At 43.7% G+C, this 18,322-nt stretch overlaps 1 protein-coding gene across 4 annotated transcripts in view; it reads left to right on the top strand.

Annotated features, from left to right (window-relative positions):
• The window catches only part of shroom2a (shroom family member 2a), a 32,581-nt gene that overhangs the window by 6,863 nt on the left and 7,396 nt on the right, over positions 1–18,322 (top strand). The window contains exons 3-8 of one of the 4 annotated variants that reach the window (XM_070960835.1): positions 3,687–3,835; positions 12,784–12,885; positions 13,235–13,252; positions 13,492–13,614; positions 14,069–16,538; positions 16,967–17,052. In XM_070960835.1, coding sequence (XP_070816936.1) covers positions 3,687–3,835; positions 12,784–12,885; positions 13,235–13,252; positions 13,492–13,614; positions 14,069–16,538; positions 16,967–17,052 — 2,948 coding nt within the window. The remainder of the gene's footprint in view (positions 1–3,686; positions 3,836–12,783; positions 12,886–13,234; positions 13,253–13,491; positions 13,615–14,068; positions 16,539–16,966; positions 17,053–18,322) is intronic. The other 3 variants (XM_070960837.1, XM_070960836.1, XM_070960838.1) reach the window with 3 other exon arrangements.

Genomic DNA, 18,322 nt, shown 5'->3' with positions numbered 1-18,322 from the left:
TATTAGAGAAATTGAAACTTGTGCTATATGAAAAATTATCGGAGTGCCAAAGTGTTTACAGTTCATCCTGAGTGGGACATTAATGTCTCAGATTTCATTGCAATCCATCCAATATCTGATTAGTCAGTTCAGTCTTATCCATAAATGTCAACCTTAAGATGGCCCGAGAGGAAAAGTGGGGAGATCAAAACCCAAAGTCATTAGGATTCATCCTCTGGTTGTTGTCGAGACATTTCGACCTTAACCACAAATGGAAGAGTTGTTCTGTTTCACTCTGGACCAAAGTGATGGACAGGCTGAGGTTTACCATTCACACAGCCACAACGCTAACATGGCTAAAAAATGTAGCACAAGGGTTAACTTCACCTCTGAGGAACGATGCTTAAACATCCATCTATGGAGAGGGCTAACATGGTTATTGTGGTCATCGCTTTCCACAACCAAATGTTGTGATTTACAGGCACAGATGCTTAAAACATCTGTTTAACTTAGAGGGACAGATTAAACTAAAAAAAAAGAAGAAGAAAAACTACGCAAAGGTCAAATTTGAGTGCGTTTGGTTATGTGGTTGCTGGTGTCTTGTCAAACAGCAGTGAACGTTGTCAATGATGTGTGCAGGCAGCGGCTGAAACCATACGAGAGGTCTGAGTCCAGTGCCCTGTGAGCACGCTTCACAGGACATCTGTCAGCACAAAACACACATTCCTTACCCTCACGGCCACCACATCCTTCCCTTCATGACCCACGGAGAGACATGAGGCTATTTTTGAGGATACTCAGGCATCCAGGATGGCTGCAGTTTGACTGATTATAGCCTGGAGGAAGATGGTAAACAAAGGACATGGTATGGCTCAGATGATTGGGCTGCCGTGGTGAAAAATGTCAGGAAAACAGTATGAATCTGCTGCCGCGATGTGGAGTGAACTCTGCCTTTAGTTTTATGTTGTCTTTCATGCTGCTACTTGACACGGTTTGTTGTTTTTATTTACATTCTGAAAATACTTTGTTGTTGTGGAGCCATGCTTCCTTTCAGCTTGTTAAATAAAAGCCAGACTGCTGCGTAAACCTAAGCGCTGTTGACTTTAATAGGCCAAAATAAATGTTTTTAAAGTTTTTCCCTCGTTTCACTAATCAGTTTATTCTCTACTGACTACCAGAAGAACAAAATAAAGCGTCTTAACGACCGAAAAGTGACAGATATCAGAAAAACATGACCCGGAGATTCAGTAAGGTAGTTTGTGTTTGTCCAGTTCATCTTCTTTGATGGAGGGAGACTGAAAGGACACTCATCAACCCCTGTTTCTGTATTTTTTTTTCTATATAGCAAAGCCTGTTGATTGGCAATTGGCCTGACTGGCCATATGATTTGGACTCCCAATTGCTAAAAAGTAATAGAGGATTCTAATTTTATGCTATTAAATTGGCAACGACGTACTCGACAAATGCATTCACCTGCAGCTGAAAATAGTCCCCAGTAAATGCACTGTTTGAATAGCAGTTGCAGAAACTACAGTAAACATGAAACTGTACATTAGTGTATTTATGTTTATCAGGAACCATTGGTCTTCAAGATGAGTGTCACTGTATGCATGCAGATTTCCCCCCCAAAAACATCTAAATGCAGAATAAAGAGTGAGAACGCAACGGCACTTTTGCGTTTTCTGTTCAGATCGTTTCCGTCTAAACGTAGCCTAGGAAAGGCAAGAAAGGCAGTTAGCAACCTCACCTGCAACGCCTCTAAAACCAATCTTGCATATCCCACAGCCTTGTGAAAGATAAACAGTTTACCTAAATAAGTTGTGTCCATTTGGTGCTTGTTTACCTCGTTATGTTCAAACTAGTGTTTTCTAGTGTGAATGATCTTCAGTTTCAGTGAAACTCTGGGTGTTTCGTGCCCATTTTAAACATTGTAGCTTACTGTAAATGCATCAGTCGGTGATTCAGGTTTTCTACAAAATACATTACCATATCAGGCCCAGCTCAGGAATCCAGCCAGCCATCATAAAAATCCTCAGTCCAACCGGCCTTAACCCTGCCTTAAAATTGGTATTATAGAAAAATGAAAAGGGGCTTTGATTAGAGCGATCTTGGCTCTGGTTCTCTGTGCTGAGGATAAAGGCCATATAACACGTAATGGTCTGTAAATGTACACATACCTCTGTAGTTGAGTCATACAGCCCCCTCTCACAGGTTGAGTGGAGAACTGATAATCAGCTGCAGAGCTCGGCTTTTGTGTGTTAATGTGCCAACTGCCAAGCGAGCTCTCTCTCCACGCTGAGCTGTGCTGTCTTACTGGCTTTTATCTGGCTTTCTGCGTCAGTGTGAGGACAGCACTGACCTTAACGCCTGGTACATCTTACTGTCTTATATTCAGTGGCTCTTTTCAGAGGACACTAACACTAACAGTTGCTGACTTACAGTAGACTGTACTCTGTCCACTGTTCTTCCCTTTGACAGATGTGTTATTCCAGGTGTCTGCCCTCGAACAAACACAGTACGGTTTGTTTTTACATCATGCCACTGGCTTGGACAGCAGCTTTTTGAAGTATTTTTATAGCCTTTGATCGTTTTCTTTAGAAACTGACCTTCCTGCTGTTAACTTTGGTAAGCGGCGTGTTTCTTTTGTCACTGTTACCTTATAAAACATATGAAGAATGTCAACAAGAGGCTGGTGGCTTTTTGGTGCATTTCCCTTCAGCATGTGTTCTTTGTAGGTATACTGTCGTTGATTTTGATAACTCCGCTGCTGTAAGGACTGGATTCATAGGTGTAAGTTATAGTTTCTCATATTAATTGGGTATATTTGAAAGGGCATCGCTTTACCTTTCATACATGTTTTTTCCTGCACTGAAGACGCTTTGTAACAAAAACGTGTCGAAATATAACATTAGTTTTTCCTGTCTCCTTAATGCACATCAGGGTAAATTGTATTTTTTTACCTGTATGTGTGGAGAGAGACAGAAAGAAGACAAGAATCAGATGTAAAACACAGTACAAAAGAAGAAACTGCACCCCAATGGGCCTTAAAACCTGCAGTAAACATCAGGGTTTGCTTATCACAAGTTTTAAAGTACTGAGAAGCAGTAAGCAGCAGCAAGGCTGGGTCGTATGGGGTCACTTAATCTCTTTCACAACGCTGTGATGGAAACCTCTTGGACATAATAAGTCTTTGGACACCCAGTTATAAACAGCATATTGTTGTTCACTAGTGTAGCTGAAGTGTTTGCACCTGCAGAAGTCCACCACCAGCTCTTTGGTTTTCCCTGTACTGGTCTGGAGGCGGTTCCGCTGGCAACGTTCCGCAAATCCCCGCGTCAGTTCTCTGTACTTCCTGTCACCCCCCCCGTCATAAAGAGGCTGATAATGGCAGGATCATCAGAGAACATTTGCAGGTGGCAGTTGGTTGAATTGTGTGTAAAGTCTGTAGAGGAAGAGTGTGGGTGCGGAGGAAGGGAGTCGGGACTGTTTTCTGCAGGGCCCACATGCTGCAGACCACCATGTCAGACTAATAGTCCTGTATCCTCACAGACTGCGGCCCACTGGTGAGGCAGTCCATGATCCTTCCTGTATCATGGCTACTCTCTTGCTAGCTTGCCAGCAGAAGTTGGTTTCTCTTCGTGTTTTGGTACCTCTATCAATGAGCGTGTTTAATTCTCAGCTTTCCACCTCCTGTGTTTATGCTCCAGGTTGAGGAGGGCAGCAAGGCAGCAGCTGTGAGTCTCCAGGTGGGAGACGAGCTTGTCAACATCAACGAGATTCCCCTGAGTGGCTACAGACAGGAGGCGATCTGCCTCGTGAAAGGCTCCCACAAGACCCTCAGTCTGGTGGTGAAAAGGTAGGTAACCAATCCCCGGCCCCCTCCCGTGCCCTCTCCTCGTACATCTGCCGCTGTCACAAGTGCACCACCCCCGCAGCCTATCAGGTCACCATAGTAACATTTCCAACAAACCAAGGTTACAGAGGAGTGGAGGCAGAGGATCCCGGCCCTCGCAGCTGTTTGCCTGCCTGCTGTGTACGTAGAGTGGCCTGGACTCTCTGGGACGTCTAAGCTGTCGCATGCTGAGTTCTTGCTAGCTGGATGGTCCTGTTTTGCAAGGTTGTACTGGGTTGCCGTCAGCAGGAGTTTGAGAAGCAGTTTTTCATGATCGAGTTGAAAGAAGGAAGAGATGTTGTAGGTGACATCATGTGCTCTATCCGGTGCCACACAGACAGTGTAGGAAGAGGAGACGGGGGGAAGTTTTGATGCAAATTCTGCTATCTGGCACTGAGATTTGTTTCATCAGTCAGTCGGCTTCACACCCTCTGTGAGAAGGCATTTCTGGTTTGCATTGTTTTCTTTGCACACTAGCAGCACATATCTCACTCTTTCTTATTGACCAACAGACTGTTGAACAGTAAGCCCACAACTGATAGTTACATTGGCTCTTTTTGTCGTAAGCAGTCCTTGTGACCTATTGACTCCAAGGTATTGTTTAGTATTCATACCTTGTTTAACTGATTAATCATTTGTCAGCTTAGCCCTGAAGGCCCTCTTACAAATGGACTTGTTGTGTGTGAAACACTGCTCCCATTGTCTCCCTTTGCCATCCGCATTTCTTTTTGTATTGTATCATATCATAACGTAATCCCTGAACAAATCCTAGCGTACAAGGAAGTCCACTCACCATTTATCTCTCCACAAGGACGTGGCTGTGAGCCTCACTCATTGTGTTTTATTCTCAATAGACGTGTCTATTATAGGATCTGGAAACAGGGATGCATTACTGTCTGTAACAATCTGTATCTATTTGAACACTTATGCCATTGTGGGACAGCTTAAAGGCCCTGAAAACACATCTTCTCGGGGGGGTTTTCTGCAGAAGTTAAAACAGTTTTGTTCACTACACGCAATATTTCTGTATATCAGGGCTCAGTTGGAGAAATGCATTGTCACATTCTTGTGTGCACCGGTCACGATTTGCCAAGTGTTTGAATTACAGTCTGGTGACGCTCGTCGGGCTGTTTGCTCAAATTGCTACAGCCACTGTCAGTCAAATCTGATCAAACCGCACTGACCTGATTAAGCAGACAAGGGTTTTTGGACATCAAACTCTAAATGATATTTAAAGATATCTTTTTCTTTTGTTGATATCTGAGCGACGAAGAGTCATAGAGAGTAATGACGCTATTTGACACACCTCCTCAACAATATTGTTAGATCAGCAGGTGGAGAAAGGTTTTGCTAGCTGTGCTAGCTACTACGAGCTAACAGGTCAACAGCACTATAAACTGCAGCCTCCAAAATGATCATAAAGTTAAATCAATCTTTAAAAGTATTTAAATGAAAACTGACCATTATAACCTTCATGATAGTAGCATTTACTGCAGTTCTGTTGAATTAGACTGCATTAGTTTTAATTAGATATAGCTAATAAAGTGGCAACTGAGCTTACTTGGACTTAAATTTCTCTTGTCTGAAGATTTCCAATGTGCAGTGTATTAATGCTTATCACTTGCTCGCTGGCAGCTTGTTTTCACAGCCAGTACAACACACAAACAAACAGATAAACACCCAAGAGAAGATACATACAATCTTCATGTGGGTATATTCATACATCCCAGCCCACAGCATTGTCAGCTAGGCTGTTCAAGGCTGCTGTGGCTGAAGCGAGCTCATCTCCATTTTTAAGTCCTATATCTCCAACCAGAGATAGAGCAAGAGTGGGAGAAAGGAAGTAAATACTGGGTAGATTAAACCACAGAAGAGCAGGAGGCATTATGAAGGATCTGGGTATTGTCATTTCAGCATGTGTGTAATTGTAAATGGAGAATGATATTTCCTTACAAGGACAAGTCCTATTGTTCATCACACAGACTTCATGTCCCATGAGACTCTTCCTGTCTTCTGCTCGTCTGTGTTGAAGAATTCAGTTTGTTCTTACTGTCTCAAATAGCATCTCCAGTCAGTCATTTTCCAGGGCCACAATAACACATCTGTATAATTTAGAACACAGCAAAGCGATAATGGTTCATCACAGAACCCCAAAGCTTCAGCTGCTGACCCATTTCTTTTCATCCAGCTGCAGTCTGCATGTTTTGTAGAAAGCTGGTGTCGGGTTTTGGAAATGCTTCACTGTGTAGCATTTAGCCCTCATGTTTGACTGTATCTTAGTCTGTGCCTGAGCATGTCAGGTGTCAGCCGCGAAACACCTTTCTTTTCATCTCAGGGATAATGTTGGATAGTTGAACGAGCACCAGGAAGCTGTCAGAACCTGCTCTCGTCTACAGGTGTGGTCTCTTTACAGACAGCACAAAGGAGGAGCTTCATTTATTTTGCATGCAGTGACTAATGTGAGATTGTTGCTGTAATGTCATTTGGGAGAGGGGAAGGGGAGAGGCTCGTCACACACCACGTAGAGAGCAGATAGGTGTGGTTATCTGTGGGAAAGCATCTCGTTCTCTTTGCACATGCCTCAACAGACCTGCTGTGCACTGTGTGCCTCCACTTTGCTGTCAAATGGGGAAATCTTTAAAGCGTCGCAAATACTTTTGTACATTGAAAACAACTGTACATCAAAAACAACCCCATGGTATGAGTTTAAGTTAAATTGCACGTTTTATTCCAAATTTGTTTAACACTTGCCAAGGCTAAGTGCTGCATGCAGTCAAACACTGTAATTGTCCCACATCGACACATTGTATTTTCATGCATTCCAGCTTGCTATTGTTATGCTACGGTCACCGTAAAAAAGCCAAAAGCTGTAATTTGGCTAAATGTGGCAAATTTTAAGTTGAATCCTAGTCAGTAATTTGTTGCTGAACTGTGTATAGACAGCCCTTGTCTCCAACTTTACTGAGATCAAGGAAACAAACAACACAGACAACACGTATTTTTGACCAGCGCAGCTCAGATCCACAGTGACACAGATCATTTGAAACACCAGCCACTCACCCATGTTGTCTTAGAAGTTTGGATATCACAGAGCTGTGTATTCTTTTGCCATGAGGTGTTTAGTAGTAGTGGCTTTGGGCAGATATGCTTTTATTTAGCTTCTGGACCCCCATAGTCTGGTTTGCCTTCCGTTCCCTTCCCTCGAGGCATTTTGCCGTGTATGCAACCAACAACAGAGGCAAGTCAAATCAAGTACATTCAGTTTTATTTATACAGAACCAAATCATAACAGAAGAGATCACACAGCCCTTTTCATTTAGAAGCCGTGCTGTTTATAGTATTATTTAGAGACCCAACAAAGAGTGAATCCATCCACTTTGCACCGTGAAGCTTGAAGTGTCTTGTAGCTTTTGGTTTCCCCCTTCTGGCATTTTTACAGAAGTGCCGCAGTCACTAACATGCTTCATTATTCTGCACTGGAGGAGATGTCGTCCACTGTAACAGAAGGCAGCTGCTTCTCTGTGTCTCTGTTTTGCTTGTTGCGGCACCAAAAATGCTGTTTCCAATACATAATACAACTATGTGGCTGTTTGAGATGAGTTAGGCCAGCACAGAGGTTTGCTGCACAATCCAATTATACGTGGAAAAGCTTATTGACCCAACTTACAGTGTAAGCAGTAGGGGGATTCAGCAGGGGCTGCAGTGCAGTGGCTTACATTTACCGGTCTTTGTTTTTCTAAATAAGCCTACGTAGTATGTTTGGAATGCTGTGCGCTGAATTCTTGTCCTAAGTAGATTTCTTAAAATTGTTTGGGTCTCAGCTGAGGAAATCACTGTTTAGAGATTTCATTGTAGCCCCGTCTTAACTGCACCCCTGGGCTTCTTTTTGGTTTGTTCCATTGCCAAGGTGAGCTGACAGGGAGTCGCTGAAGTAGATGTCACTGCAGGAAGAAGGTTTCAATCAAAGCTCTTACACTTGCTTTGAACTGTGAGAACCTTTTCCAAACTTTCTGAACAGACTTTTCATGAAGTATGGACGTGAATTGTTCATGTCATCAGCCCAAGTGTTGTGCTATTCTAACACCTGTCTTATGAACTGTTTCGCTCCATTATTCAGCGGCAAACATCTTGGCTAACATGAGAAATATTTTGTCATCACATACGAGTGATGAGGTGTGTTGATGAGGAAGATCAGAGTCTGATCTCTGATCTATTGAACTTCAATCAGAGCATGTCGTGGCTGACATTACATAAACATTTAATCACCTCACAACAGTTTTGACAACATGTTTGTTTGTGCCAGTTAATTAAATACAGCACTTGTATTGTTTGTGGTTGGTTAATCGTTGCCACCCACAGTATGTCATCATCAGGGACTGCAGCTAATCCCCTCATTATTTGTCGTTGTTGCTCGGCTTATGTTCTAGTGTCTGTCACACTTCGGCTTTGAGGCTGTTACAACAGGTAATTGACGAGCCCAGCTGCTGGCTTTAAGTTATTGACAGGTTGTTGGATTTACGCCAGCACTCTGATTGTCCATGAACCATAAAATGAAGTGTGTAAGACACAGGACATGGAGGACTTTGTTATAGTGATGTTGTTCAGGCCCTCACTCTTAGACAAAAGGTTTCCAGGTGTTTCTGGGTCAGTGCAGACAGCCGGTGACTTGACAGCTGGTATGCCACTCAGCCCAGGAATGTGCTGGTCATTACATGCTGCTCACGGTTCACCTCTCTCACCCGAAACATGACTGGTTTGATTGTGGGGTCTGCTGAAGAGGGTCTTTGTCAGACCCTCAGGGACCAAATGGAGTCCACCGGCTCACCTGCACAGTGTAGGCTGGGTGCATACAGCCTCAGCATTTTTCTGCTGTATTCTGTGCAGTTTATGATACTGCACTGCATTGTGCCAGATGTTACACAACAGTAAATGCCATCTGTCCAGGCCAGACGTTTGCATGGCTTGTTATTCATTAGAAAAATCTCACACCTTAGTCAAATCAAAACTTATTAGAGACGGTTAACATTCTATATGATATGAGAGGCATTTGCTAAACTAGCAAATAATGCAAACACTGTACCACACAATGAAAACATTGTTGGACTGTATGCTTGATTACTCCCCTCACAATAGATCACTGTGAATTTTATTGCCTTCCTATCAGCTTTAGGTTGCACCCATTCTTTGCTAATCTTCTTGCCCGTCACCGGACCTGTTGCTGGTGTGCCAGAGCACGTTTTAATAAGAAAAAAGCTTGTTAGTTACTCAGGCAGGAGTGTTTTCTCCCACTTATGCAATTCAAGATGATCATTATCCAAAGGCAGCTGTTATCTTCATAGCTGTACCCATCTGTTTAGTTAAATTGGCAAATAAATGACATATCAATTTGGATTACTTTGATTTCCTAATTGCACATGTTTAGTTTTTGATAGGAAAGGTGTGACAGAAAACTTTACTTAACATTGTATTCTGGTGTAAAGAGTCATGAGCCTGCAAATTTGAAAATGAAAGCGCTTCTTGGGCCATTTAATTCAAAGTGCACAACAGCTGGTACTCCTGTATCACTGATTGTTTCTTAAACAGAACCAGAGCCTGACTAATATGAGTAGTTATGTGGTAGATTTTTATTTAGTTGAGTCATTGGAGAATTGGAACATGAGAATCCAGTCTGTACTGTAAAATCCCAGGCGCCTGGCCTCAGCGTTGTTGACAAGAAAAAGCATTTCAGTGCAAGTTTGAGACATTTTTCTGTAAGGCTTACCAAGTAGAGAGCACCTGTTGCTAGATGGGCCATGGCCTGTTCATCTTGTTACTTCATTTCTTAACTTTTCCTGAATGGAAGGACAGCAGGTCAGATTTAGCCAACTGGCTGAACATTTATAGACTTTTGCACAAATGCTAATTGACGTGCAAATGCTTAGTAAGACAGTGAGGCCAAGCCTCAAAATAGCCCTGAATTGTTCTTCATTTAGACTAAACCAAGCCCACAAGAAAAGAAAGTTATAGTGCATTTCCTTGTCTTAGTACTTGTAATCTGTGCAGTGACGGTAAAGTGGAATCTAATAATCTTGTCAGGTCAGTCAGTAAATACCATCTAATTGTTATACACAGCTGTTAAAATAGAAAAAATGCCAACATGCCAAGCTAACCCTAATGCGCATGAGGCTTAAGTATTAGTTATTAATTTACTGTAGAGTCTCTTTTAAATTCATACATTCATTTAACTACCACTAACGAGCTCAATTAAAAACAACCTGAAATGATGAGTACAACAACATGTGCTGAAGTGATATTTTTGAAAACTCAGCTCTATTCGCCATGCGTTGCTGCCACGCCAGCTCGGTTAGTTTCAGCCCTCATTAGCCGAGGCTTTCGGGAAGCAGGGTGGCCTTCCACCCCGGAGAGCAACCTGTTGCCATAGTAATGGTAGAAATGCATGTCTGCCACACAAGAAAGGAGATGGGAAGAGAAGAGTCCGGCATTTCATCCCATCATTAGCATATTACCCCCTTAGAGCCAATGAGACGAGGCAAGGTACGGGAATACTCCAAGGGGACTGGCTGTGACAATAGCCCTCCTCCTCCTCCTCCTCCTCCTCTTCCACTCCTCCAACCCCCTCTCAGGGGTAAAACCCCCGTAATCCTCAAGGAAATCTCCCCGTCGCTCAAGCTAATTCTGCCCAGTGAACTTTTCAGACATGGCCGTTCTGTGTTGAATGCTGTGTTTGTGAGTTGTCGCTCAGTGTGTGTTTGCAGGTAGTGGGTCAGTGTTCGAGGTGTGCGATGGTACTCAGACCTCGGCGGCCTGCATGTCTCTTTATTTTGGCCTGTCTTTGAAGTGTCTGAGGAATGTGGTGCCTGACCAGCACACGAGTACAACTGGCCTCACTTCCACATTGAGCTCCAGTCCAACATTATTTTATGGTCTTTGGGATTACACATTTCTTCTCTGTGTCCATTTTGAACTCCTTCATCCAGATGTTTGGTGAGTCAAAATGAACATTATTTTATGTTTTCACCACTTTTTGTGTTTTAAACCTTGTGTGGAGGCTGTCATACCTGCTGCCTTTTGTCTTGTTATACGTCAGTGAATAACTGGAGGACATACTGGAGCCATCTTTGCTTGCTTTTATGACCCTAATACTCTGTTATTGTTCTGACTGTTCTTGTCTCATCATTCAGTATGAGGTCATCCATCATTTAGGTTAAGCCATGATCAGTGAGACTTAGCATTTGAAAACCAAATGCAAATTAATCTTTGAGGGAAAAGGCTTATAGGTAAAACAAAATCATCTATGAGTATTCCCCAAATGTATTGTTAATTAATTGGCCTTTAGTTTCGAAGATTAACTAGCTGTTTGTGAGTTCATGTGAGCTGCTGCTGTCTGAATGTGGACTGGTTGGTACCGGATACATTTGAAGTGAGATGGGGCTCTAAACTGATCACCCAGAAAACAGCCTCTCCCCCTGCCCCCATTCCAGCCAACTGATTCACTTTCCTAGCATATCTGCGCTGGCCCAGCTGTAGCCCTGACGATAGGCCTAATAAAACCAGGATCATTTGCATACCAATAGCAGGCGCCATGTGTGGCTAGCTCCTAGTGGCCTAGAAACATGGACTGAGGAGACAAGGAAGACCGAGCTCCATGTTGGCTTTTCTTTGTCCTCTAAATAGGCCTAAACTTTAATCCACAATTAATTTTGTGGAATTGTCCCATTTTTTTTGAGCTTAACCAAATCTCTGTCTGAATCTGAAAATTCTCAATCTATAAAATTAGTGTAGGGTGCAAAAATAACAGTTTATGTTAGTCATTTCAGCCAGTAGTGTGTTTTCAGGTCTCCATCTGAAGGAAGCTGTTGTTTGGACCTCTTGTCATCAGCTCATTGAAGGCCTTTAGACAAGGTGACCGAGCGGGCAGGACCTCTTGACCTCGCGGATTTGTAGGGAAAGTCTTGAGTCCAATGAGAACTTAAGCAAGCAAAGCTTTGTCTCAAATTCTTGACCAGTATAACTTTTTATCTGTAATGCTTTACCGTTCACCCTCAGTAAAACTAGTTACCAAGGTCTAAAACACGATGCTATACTGAGGCTGAAAGCAAAGATGCAAAAGTAATTACAAGCTGTCGTGTAAAATCTTGGCAAAAGTTGGAGAAAACACCACATAATATACTCGCTTTAAACATGGGCCTTCAGCTATTCAGGAATTGAATTAGTCGATTATACAAGTACCAAACATGTAACTGTAAAAGCTGTACTCATGCAGCATCATCAATATCACTGCAGGTGTGCTGAATGTCCACAAAAGAAGAAGTTCTAAAGCCCATCGAGGATAGAAAGGCTGTCTGAGAGGCAGACGACAGCTTGTATTGAGGGGTGATGTGGTTGATCTGATTGTGTAAGAGATTCTCTATTCTGTTAAGCCCCCAGCCCCATGCTGGGCTCGTGTTCCCCCTGGGACCATATGGCAAAGTCTGCACACGGCCAGCTCACCTCAGCTACTTTCTATGTTCTTAGATAATGAGTCTAATGAGAGATGACTAAAACTGTGTCTGTTTCACTTCTCCATCTTTCAAACAGGGTTTTTCTCATATTTCTCAACTTCCATGACACCGAAAACTGTGACATCACGAGCATGCGTTAGTTTGACCAGAAGATGGCGCTGTAACACCATGTGTCAGCAGACATTTACACATGTAGACTGCATATCACTGTCCTGTGAATAATAACACTGTGGTAATTGAGTTGGATCAGAGGAGATTTAGAGAACCTTTGTACGAGTGAGCTTTTGAGACGCTGACCGCTGAGTTTTCTGCAGCACTGCAGTGAGCTCAAACTAAATGTCAGGTGGTCTTTGTCCTGTCTTCAACTGTCGGTGAGCTCTTAGTGTGTGTGTTCCTCCCCCTGCTACCCAGGAATATGAAAATGGTGGATATTGTAACTCAGAAAATGCCCTCAGAGAATGACGTGCATGTGGCAAGAAGCTTTCTTACGAAGATTTTGCGAAGTTCCATGAGGTACGGTTCTGCCCGCAGCTTCATCGTAATCATTACCACCTATTCCCTGTGTTCCGCCCCCTGTGCCCATAATCATGTTAATCATTTGTCTCGTAGTAATGTCATCTTCATTCCTCTTGTAGCAACTCTCCCTCTCCCATGGTTTATTACCTGCCCTCATTGGCATGTCTCTTTGGATTGTCTTGTGGTTCATGTCATTAGATGAATGATATGCATCCCATTTGTACCGCATGCAATACACTGTCTGTCCATGGCTTGTGTACACTTGTTTTTGTGCCTATATTGATAAGAAAATTGAATTGTATGTCACTGATGTGTTCTGTTCACCTTTTCCTGACATGCAATTCAGAAAGAATCACTTTAAAGGGTATGTTTCTTATGCATAACTGACAGCTCTACAAAGTTTTTCATTAAACAGAGATGTAGATAAAAACTCTGAAACAGTTTCCATCTGTGAATGCTGGAGTCAATCAAAATTGTTGCAAATCACAGCCTCGATGTTGATGCAGTAAAACAAGTAAATCTTTTACAGTATGTGCAAGAACATACTGTTTTCCATAAGGGGCTAGCCTCTAATCCAGTCTGCGTTTTTTGCCCTCTCTGCAGGCGGAATGAACCCATAAGCAGGCCTCACTCCTGGCACTCCACCAAGTTCAACGAAAGCCAATCAGAGACTGCCAAAACACAGTCTCCACCCACGCCAGTCTGGCACACCAGATATGATGCAAGGTAACTCTTGGATCTTGAAGTTTGCCTTTTGAGTCTCAGTGTTAGATATGAAGCACTTTAGAATAAAAGTATATGACTGTGCTTTTCTAGTATTTTTACAATAATGGTAGAAATGCCTGTCTCAACACAGCTATCAACCCCAACCCTGTAACAGCCTATCTACCACAGATACTTTACCGATCTTCTACTTGTTGAATTGAACTGGTTTTGCTGAAAACCCAATAATAAAGGTGTTTTTCTTTGTAAATTAACTGAAGTCGTCATCCAAAGGTTTTGTGCATTTGCTCAGATGTCAAAAGTTAATTTTAACAATGCTATCATAAGACTGTACAGAATTAGATATTATAATTCATAGCTTAATTAACAACAGCAGTCTCTAGGAGAATGACTATTTTTGCTGGAATAAAGGTTGATTTTTGTATTTTCACACTTGGTCCTTTGCTTTAATCTCCAGCTCATCCTCGACTGATCTGTCCTCTGGCTGGGAGCAGACAAACCTGCGCAGAGTGTCCGACCAGTTCAGCTCTCTGGGCAGTATGGACAGTCTAGAGCATGTCTCACACCAGTACCCTGCTGGTCAGCTGTCACCTGCCAAGTCCAACAACAGCATGGAGCACCTTGGAGGAGGCAAACGAGACTCAGCCTACAGTTCCTTCTCCACCAGCTCTGGGACACCAGACTATACCCTCTCAAAGAGCAACGCTGCCTCCACAGAGAACATGCTCTACAAATTCAGTCAGTGGGATGCAGGAGGAAAGCCAAACAATGGCAGAAACAGCCAGAGCATGACTGAGGCAGTCAAACAGGACGAGAGGGTGACATACTTCCAGATCCCAGAAGCTAGCACAGGCTGTGAGGGTCCGCAGACTGAGGACTTGGCTGGGTCCCGCCATTCCACTTCCAGTAGAACCAGCTGTGGACCTGTTTGGCATGTCCCTGAAAAAAAGAAGACCACTTCCCCTTCTCCTCCCCCTCCCCCTCCACCTGCACGCAGTGACAGTTTTGCTGCAACTAAGGTACATGAAAGGGGTCTCATTATAGCTCACCCCGAAGGACCTGAATCACGTGTCTCCTGTAAGGTTCCTCTGCTTCCTGCTTCCACTGAAAATTGGCGCGGCCACAACCTTTCCCCAAAAAATGACAGTGACAGTTTTTACCCTTCATCTGATAAATCCAATCATAATCAGTTCAACTCAAACAAGCAGTTCTCATTGTCCAGCAGTGATGTTCGGCAGGGCCAGCCGTACCATCAAAGACACCATAGTGACAAAAGCACTTCTTATTCTCAGCCCTGGGCTACATCCGTACCAAAGCCACAGAACGTAGGTGGCTACTATTGTAGCATGCAGGAACTGCCTACTAACGGCTCTGTGCAACACTTTGGTCAGAACCAGAGAAGGAATTTAAGCACCTCCCAGTCCACAACGACCGCCGACCAAAACACTGACAGCGGCGGACATAGTCGATACTACTGTGTCACAACATGTCAGCCCATGCAGCCTAACCCCCAGGCCTTGTCAGGAAAGTTAGAGGACAGGAAGAGTGTCACAGGCGTCGACCTGGCACAGACCCGAAATGAGCAGACCTCTCTCAGCCCACAGATAGTCACCAAGCTGAAGTACAATCTGCCCCAACAGCAGCAACACTCCTCGCACATTAAAGACAGTAATGGATACAGCAAGCACCAAGTTAGTACTGTACTCGAAACCTCTGTACCTAAATCCAGCTCAGATGATCGGGGGGGCCAGAGAGGACACAACACACACAACGCAGAAGCTCAGTTCATGAGTTATCCCTCTAGCAGACAGTCTGAGCAGAGGCGCTCTCTGCCACTACAACACAGAGAATTACCCCAGGACGTCAAACATCACAACCAAGTGAGCAACAAGATCTCCCCCCAGGCCACCCCAATGCTTCACTCACTATCTATGGATGCTGCAGGCCAAGAGGCAAGAGGCTCAAACGCTGAGGAGTCCCTTGAAAGCAAGCAGGCGAGACGCAGTGACCGTTTCGCCACCACGTTAAGGAATGAAATCCAAATGAGAAAGGCCAAGCTGCAGAAAAGTAAGAGTGCAGCTACCCTTCCTGGCACTGAGGGAGAGGCTGAAGATGATCAGGATATCTGGAAGCCCACTGAAAACACCACGCCGACCTCTGCAGATGGCTCCTTCACCAACACCTACAAGGTTAATCTGAAGGAAGCACAAGCAAGGGTGCTTAAGGCTACGTCTTTCAGGAGAAAAGACCTGGAGCCGGTTTTACTAGAACACCCTGCAGCCGAGGCCTTACCTAACTACCCGTCCTCAGCACTGACCCGTAAAGATGTCACCCCTCTGCCAACTGTCTCGGAGTCTGTAATGAGTAAACCAGGGCCTGCCGGTGGTCAGGTAACTCGCATCGGTGGTCGAAAGCGCTTTCCTGCGGAAAAGAAGGTAAGGTCTTTCTCTGAACCGGACAAAATCCATGAAGTTGGGGTGAAGGAAGATGTCCCTCAGAATGAAAATGCAAGCTCTTCACTAGACCAACAGACCCTGTTCAAGGAAGGTGGGAAAGCAGCTGTCCCCAATCACAGTCCTCCTGAGAGGTATACCGAGAACCCCACAGAGGCCAAAGCCAGAGGTTTTGCAACAGCCAGTGAAACGGAGGACACAAAGAAAAGCATCAGGAACAGAGAATACCCTGAAGAGGTCCAGGGAGGTCCTTACTCTGCACACAAGCTGTCCGTCCTAGGCCAACAAAGACTGGGAACCTTCGCCGAGTATGAGGCAAAGTGGAATATACAGAAAAAAAACCCAGAGACAAGAGTCTCCGGCCGGTACCGCTCAGCTGATAACATCCTGGATCCAGGACCAGAGGAGAGAACCAAAACCACCTGTTTCCACGAGAGATCCAGATCATCCCCTTCAGCAGACATCTATGGACAGGTGAGACGTAAAGAGGTTCTTGGATCTCAAAATGACTTAAACTAACATTTTATTCAAAAAAAATAAGAGGTCTCTTGGTTGTAACATGATTTTAGTCACTTAAATGTTGCAGCTCTATCAAACCCTCAAGGTGGTTTTACATCCCATTAAGACAAACATACTGGGTGAAGTGAAAGGTACAAAGGAAAGAGCCAAGTCAAATATTAATCCATGTTTGTTCGTATGACACACCCTCAGCTTAAGGAAAAGAGGGGCATCTACCCACTGGTTTCTTTTTGCGCTTTCAAAAAACCAGGAAGCTGCAGAGTTGAGTTGGTTGAAATAATTAACAAAAGGCAAGAACTTTGGATAACTGGAAGCCTCTGTTCTGTGGGCTGTTCGGATGGTTTTGCATAAAGGACATTGTGTTTGTTCAACTTTATTTACAGAAGATTCAAGCTCCTGCAAGAAAGTCTGAGACAGAATATTCCCAGACGGAGAGTAAACCTGCTGAACAGCTCAACGCTGCACCAACGTGAGTACATTTCTTTTGATGTAACCTGCTCGGACATCGGTGTCTTTCACAGTGGGACTTTGTTCTGTCTCCAGTACGCAGTGCAGGATACAAAAGCTAAAATTTTAGTTTTCTAAGTGACCTCAGAGGGAGTAAACTAGTATTGTTATTTATCATCAGTGGGTAAATTGACAGTGAATGCTAACACAATAATGAGCAGTGTCTTCATCATGCTATCAGCATATCTAGTGTGATGTATTATTGTTTGTTTCTACTCCTCAGCTTTATCAGTGAAAGAGCGCAGTAAGCTTGTAGGAAACAGTGAGCTCTTTATAATCTGTCAAGGCATACCAGTGGCAGTGCCTCGGTGCAGCTGTGACAACATAAGTCGTCTCTCTGGCTGTGCTTTGTGTCGCTTGGAGGCTTACTGGTGTAGGCGAGGCATCTGACCATGTGTGCGACAGTGAGGACGTGCTTATTCAGCCCTCTGTCTCAGTGTAATGGGGACCCAGGTTCAGGGTGCCAGCCCGAAGGCATGAATTCATCATCAATAAGATCTGTTACTTAGATTAGATTAGATTTTCTAGCCGTGCTAGCAGTGTGGCTTCATGGCGGTGTCGATGGGTTTGCCACTTTGGTCCAACAACAACAGATTCATGTTGATTTGAGTAATTACATGTAGGCCATTGAGAATACAGTATCACAGGAGGTGTGTCTCTCTAACTAACTGCAGCCTATAATCAGAACTTCTGTGAGAAAGTTAACTTTTTTGTGGTTGGAAAAAAGTGTGGAAACATGAATTCAAACTTTGTGAGGATTTGTGAGTATTGTAAGCCTTGAAGAGGGTTGAAATAACCCCAAAATCATGTGAAGCTGAAGGATGAAGTGGTTTGGTCACACTGGATTTAACCTCCGTCTCAGTGACTGTTTGTTTTATGGGTAGGGTAGAAATGTTTCCAGGTCATGTTGATAATTTCATGTGATCCTTTGATGATCCCGCACGAACTCCTGTCATATGAAAACAGTGCAGTATTATTGTTTAATGCATAAATAGAAAGTCACCTGTTGTGCCTGTTCACCTGTGGTATGTTCCTTCCTTTATTTAAAAATGTATTCCTTAAATTATCTAGAATTTTTCCTTCTCTTAAAGGAGCAGTCCACCACTTTTACACATGAAGTTAATTTTCTCAGCCTGAGTACTACTCTGGTTGGTTGTATAATGTCTTCGGTGTCTCTGGAGGAGCTTTCTGAAAAAAGTAACCCAGATGATGTCATCAGGGTTACCTTGGCG

This window comes from Chaetodon trifascialis, chromosome 4 (genome assembly GCF_039877785.1).
Source record: "Chaetodon trifascialis isolate fChaTrf1 chromosome 4, fChaTrf1.hap1, whole genome shotgun sequence".
NCBI lineage: Eukaryota > Metazoa > Chordata > Actinopteri > Chaetodontiformes > Chaetodontidae > Chaetodon > Chaetodon trifascialis.
This window is presented reverse-complemented; position numbering and strand designations above follow the sequence as displayed.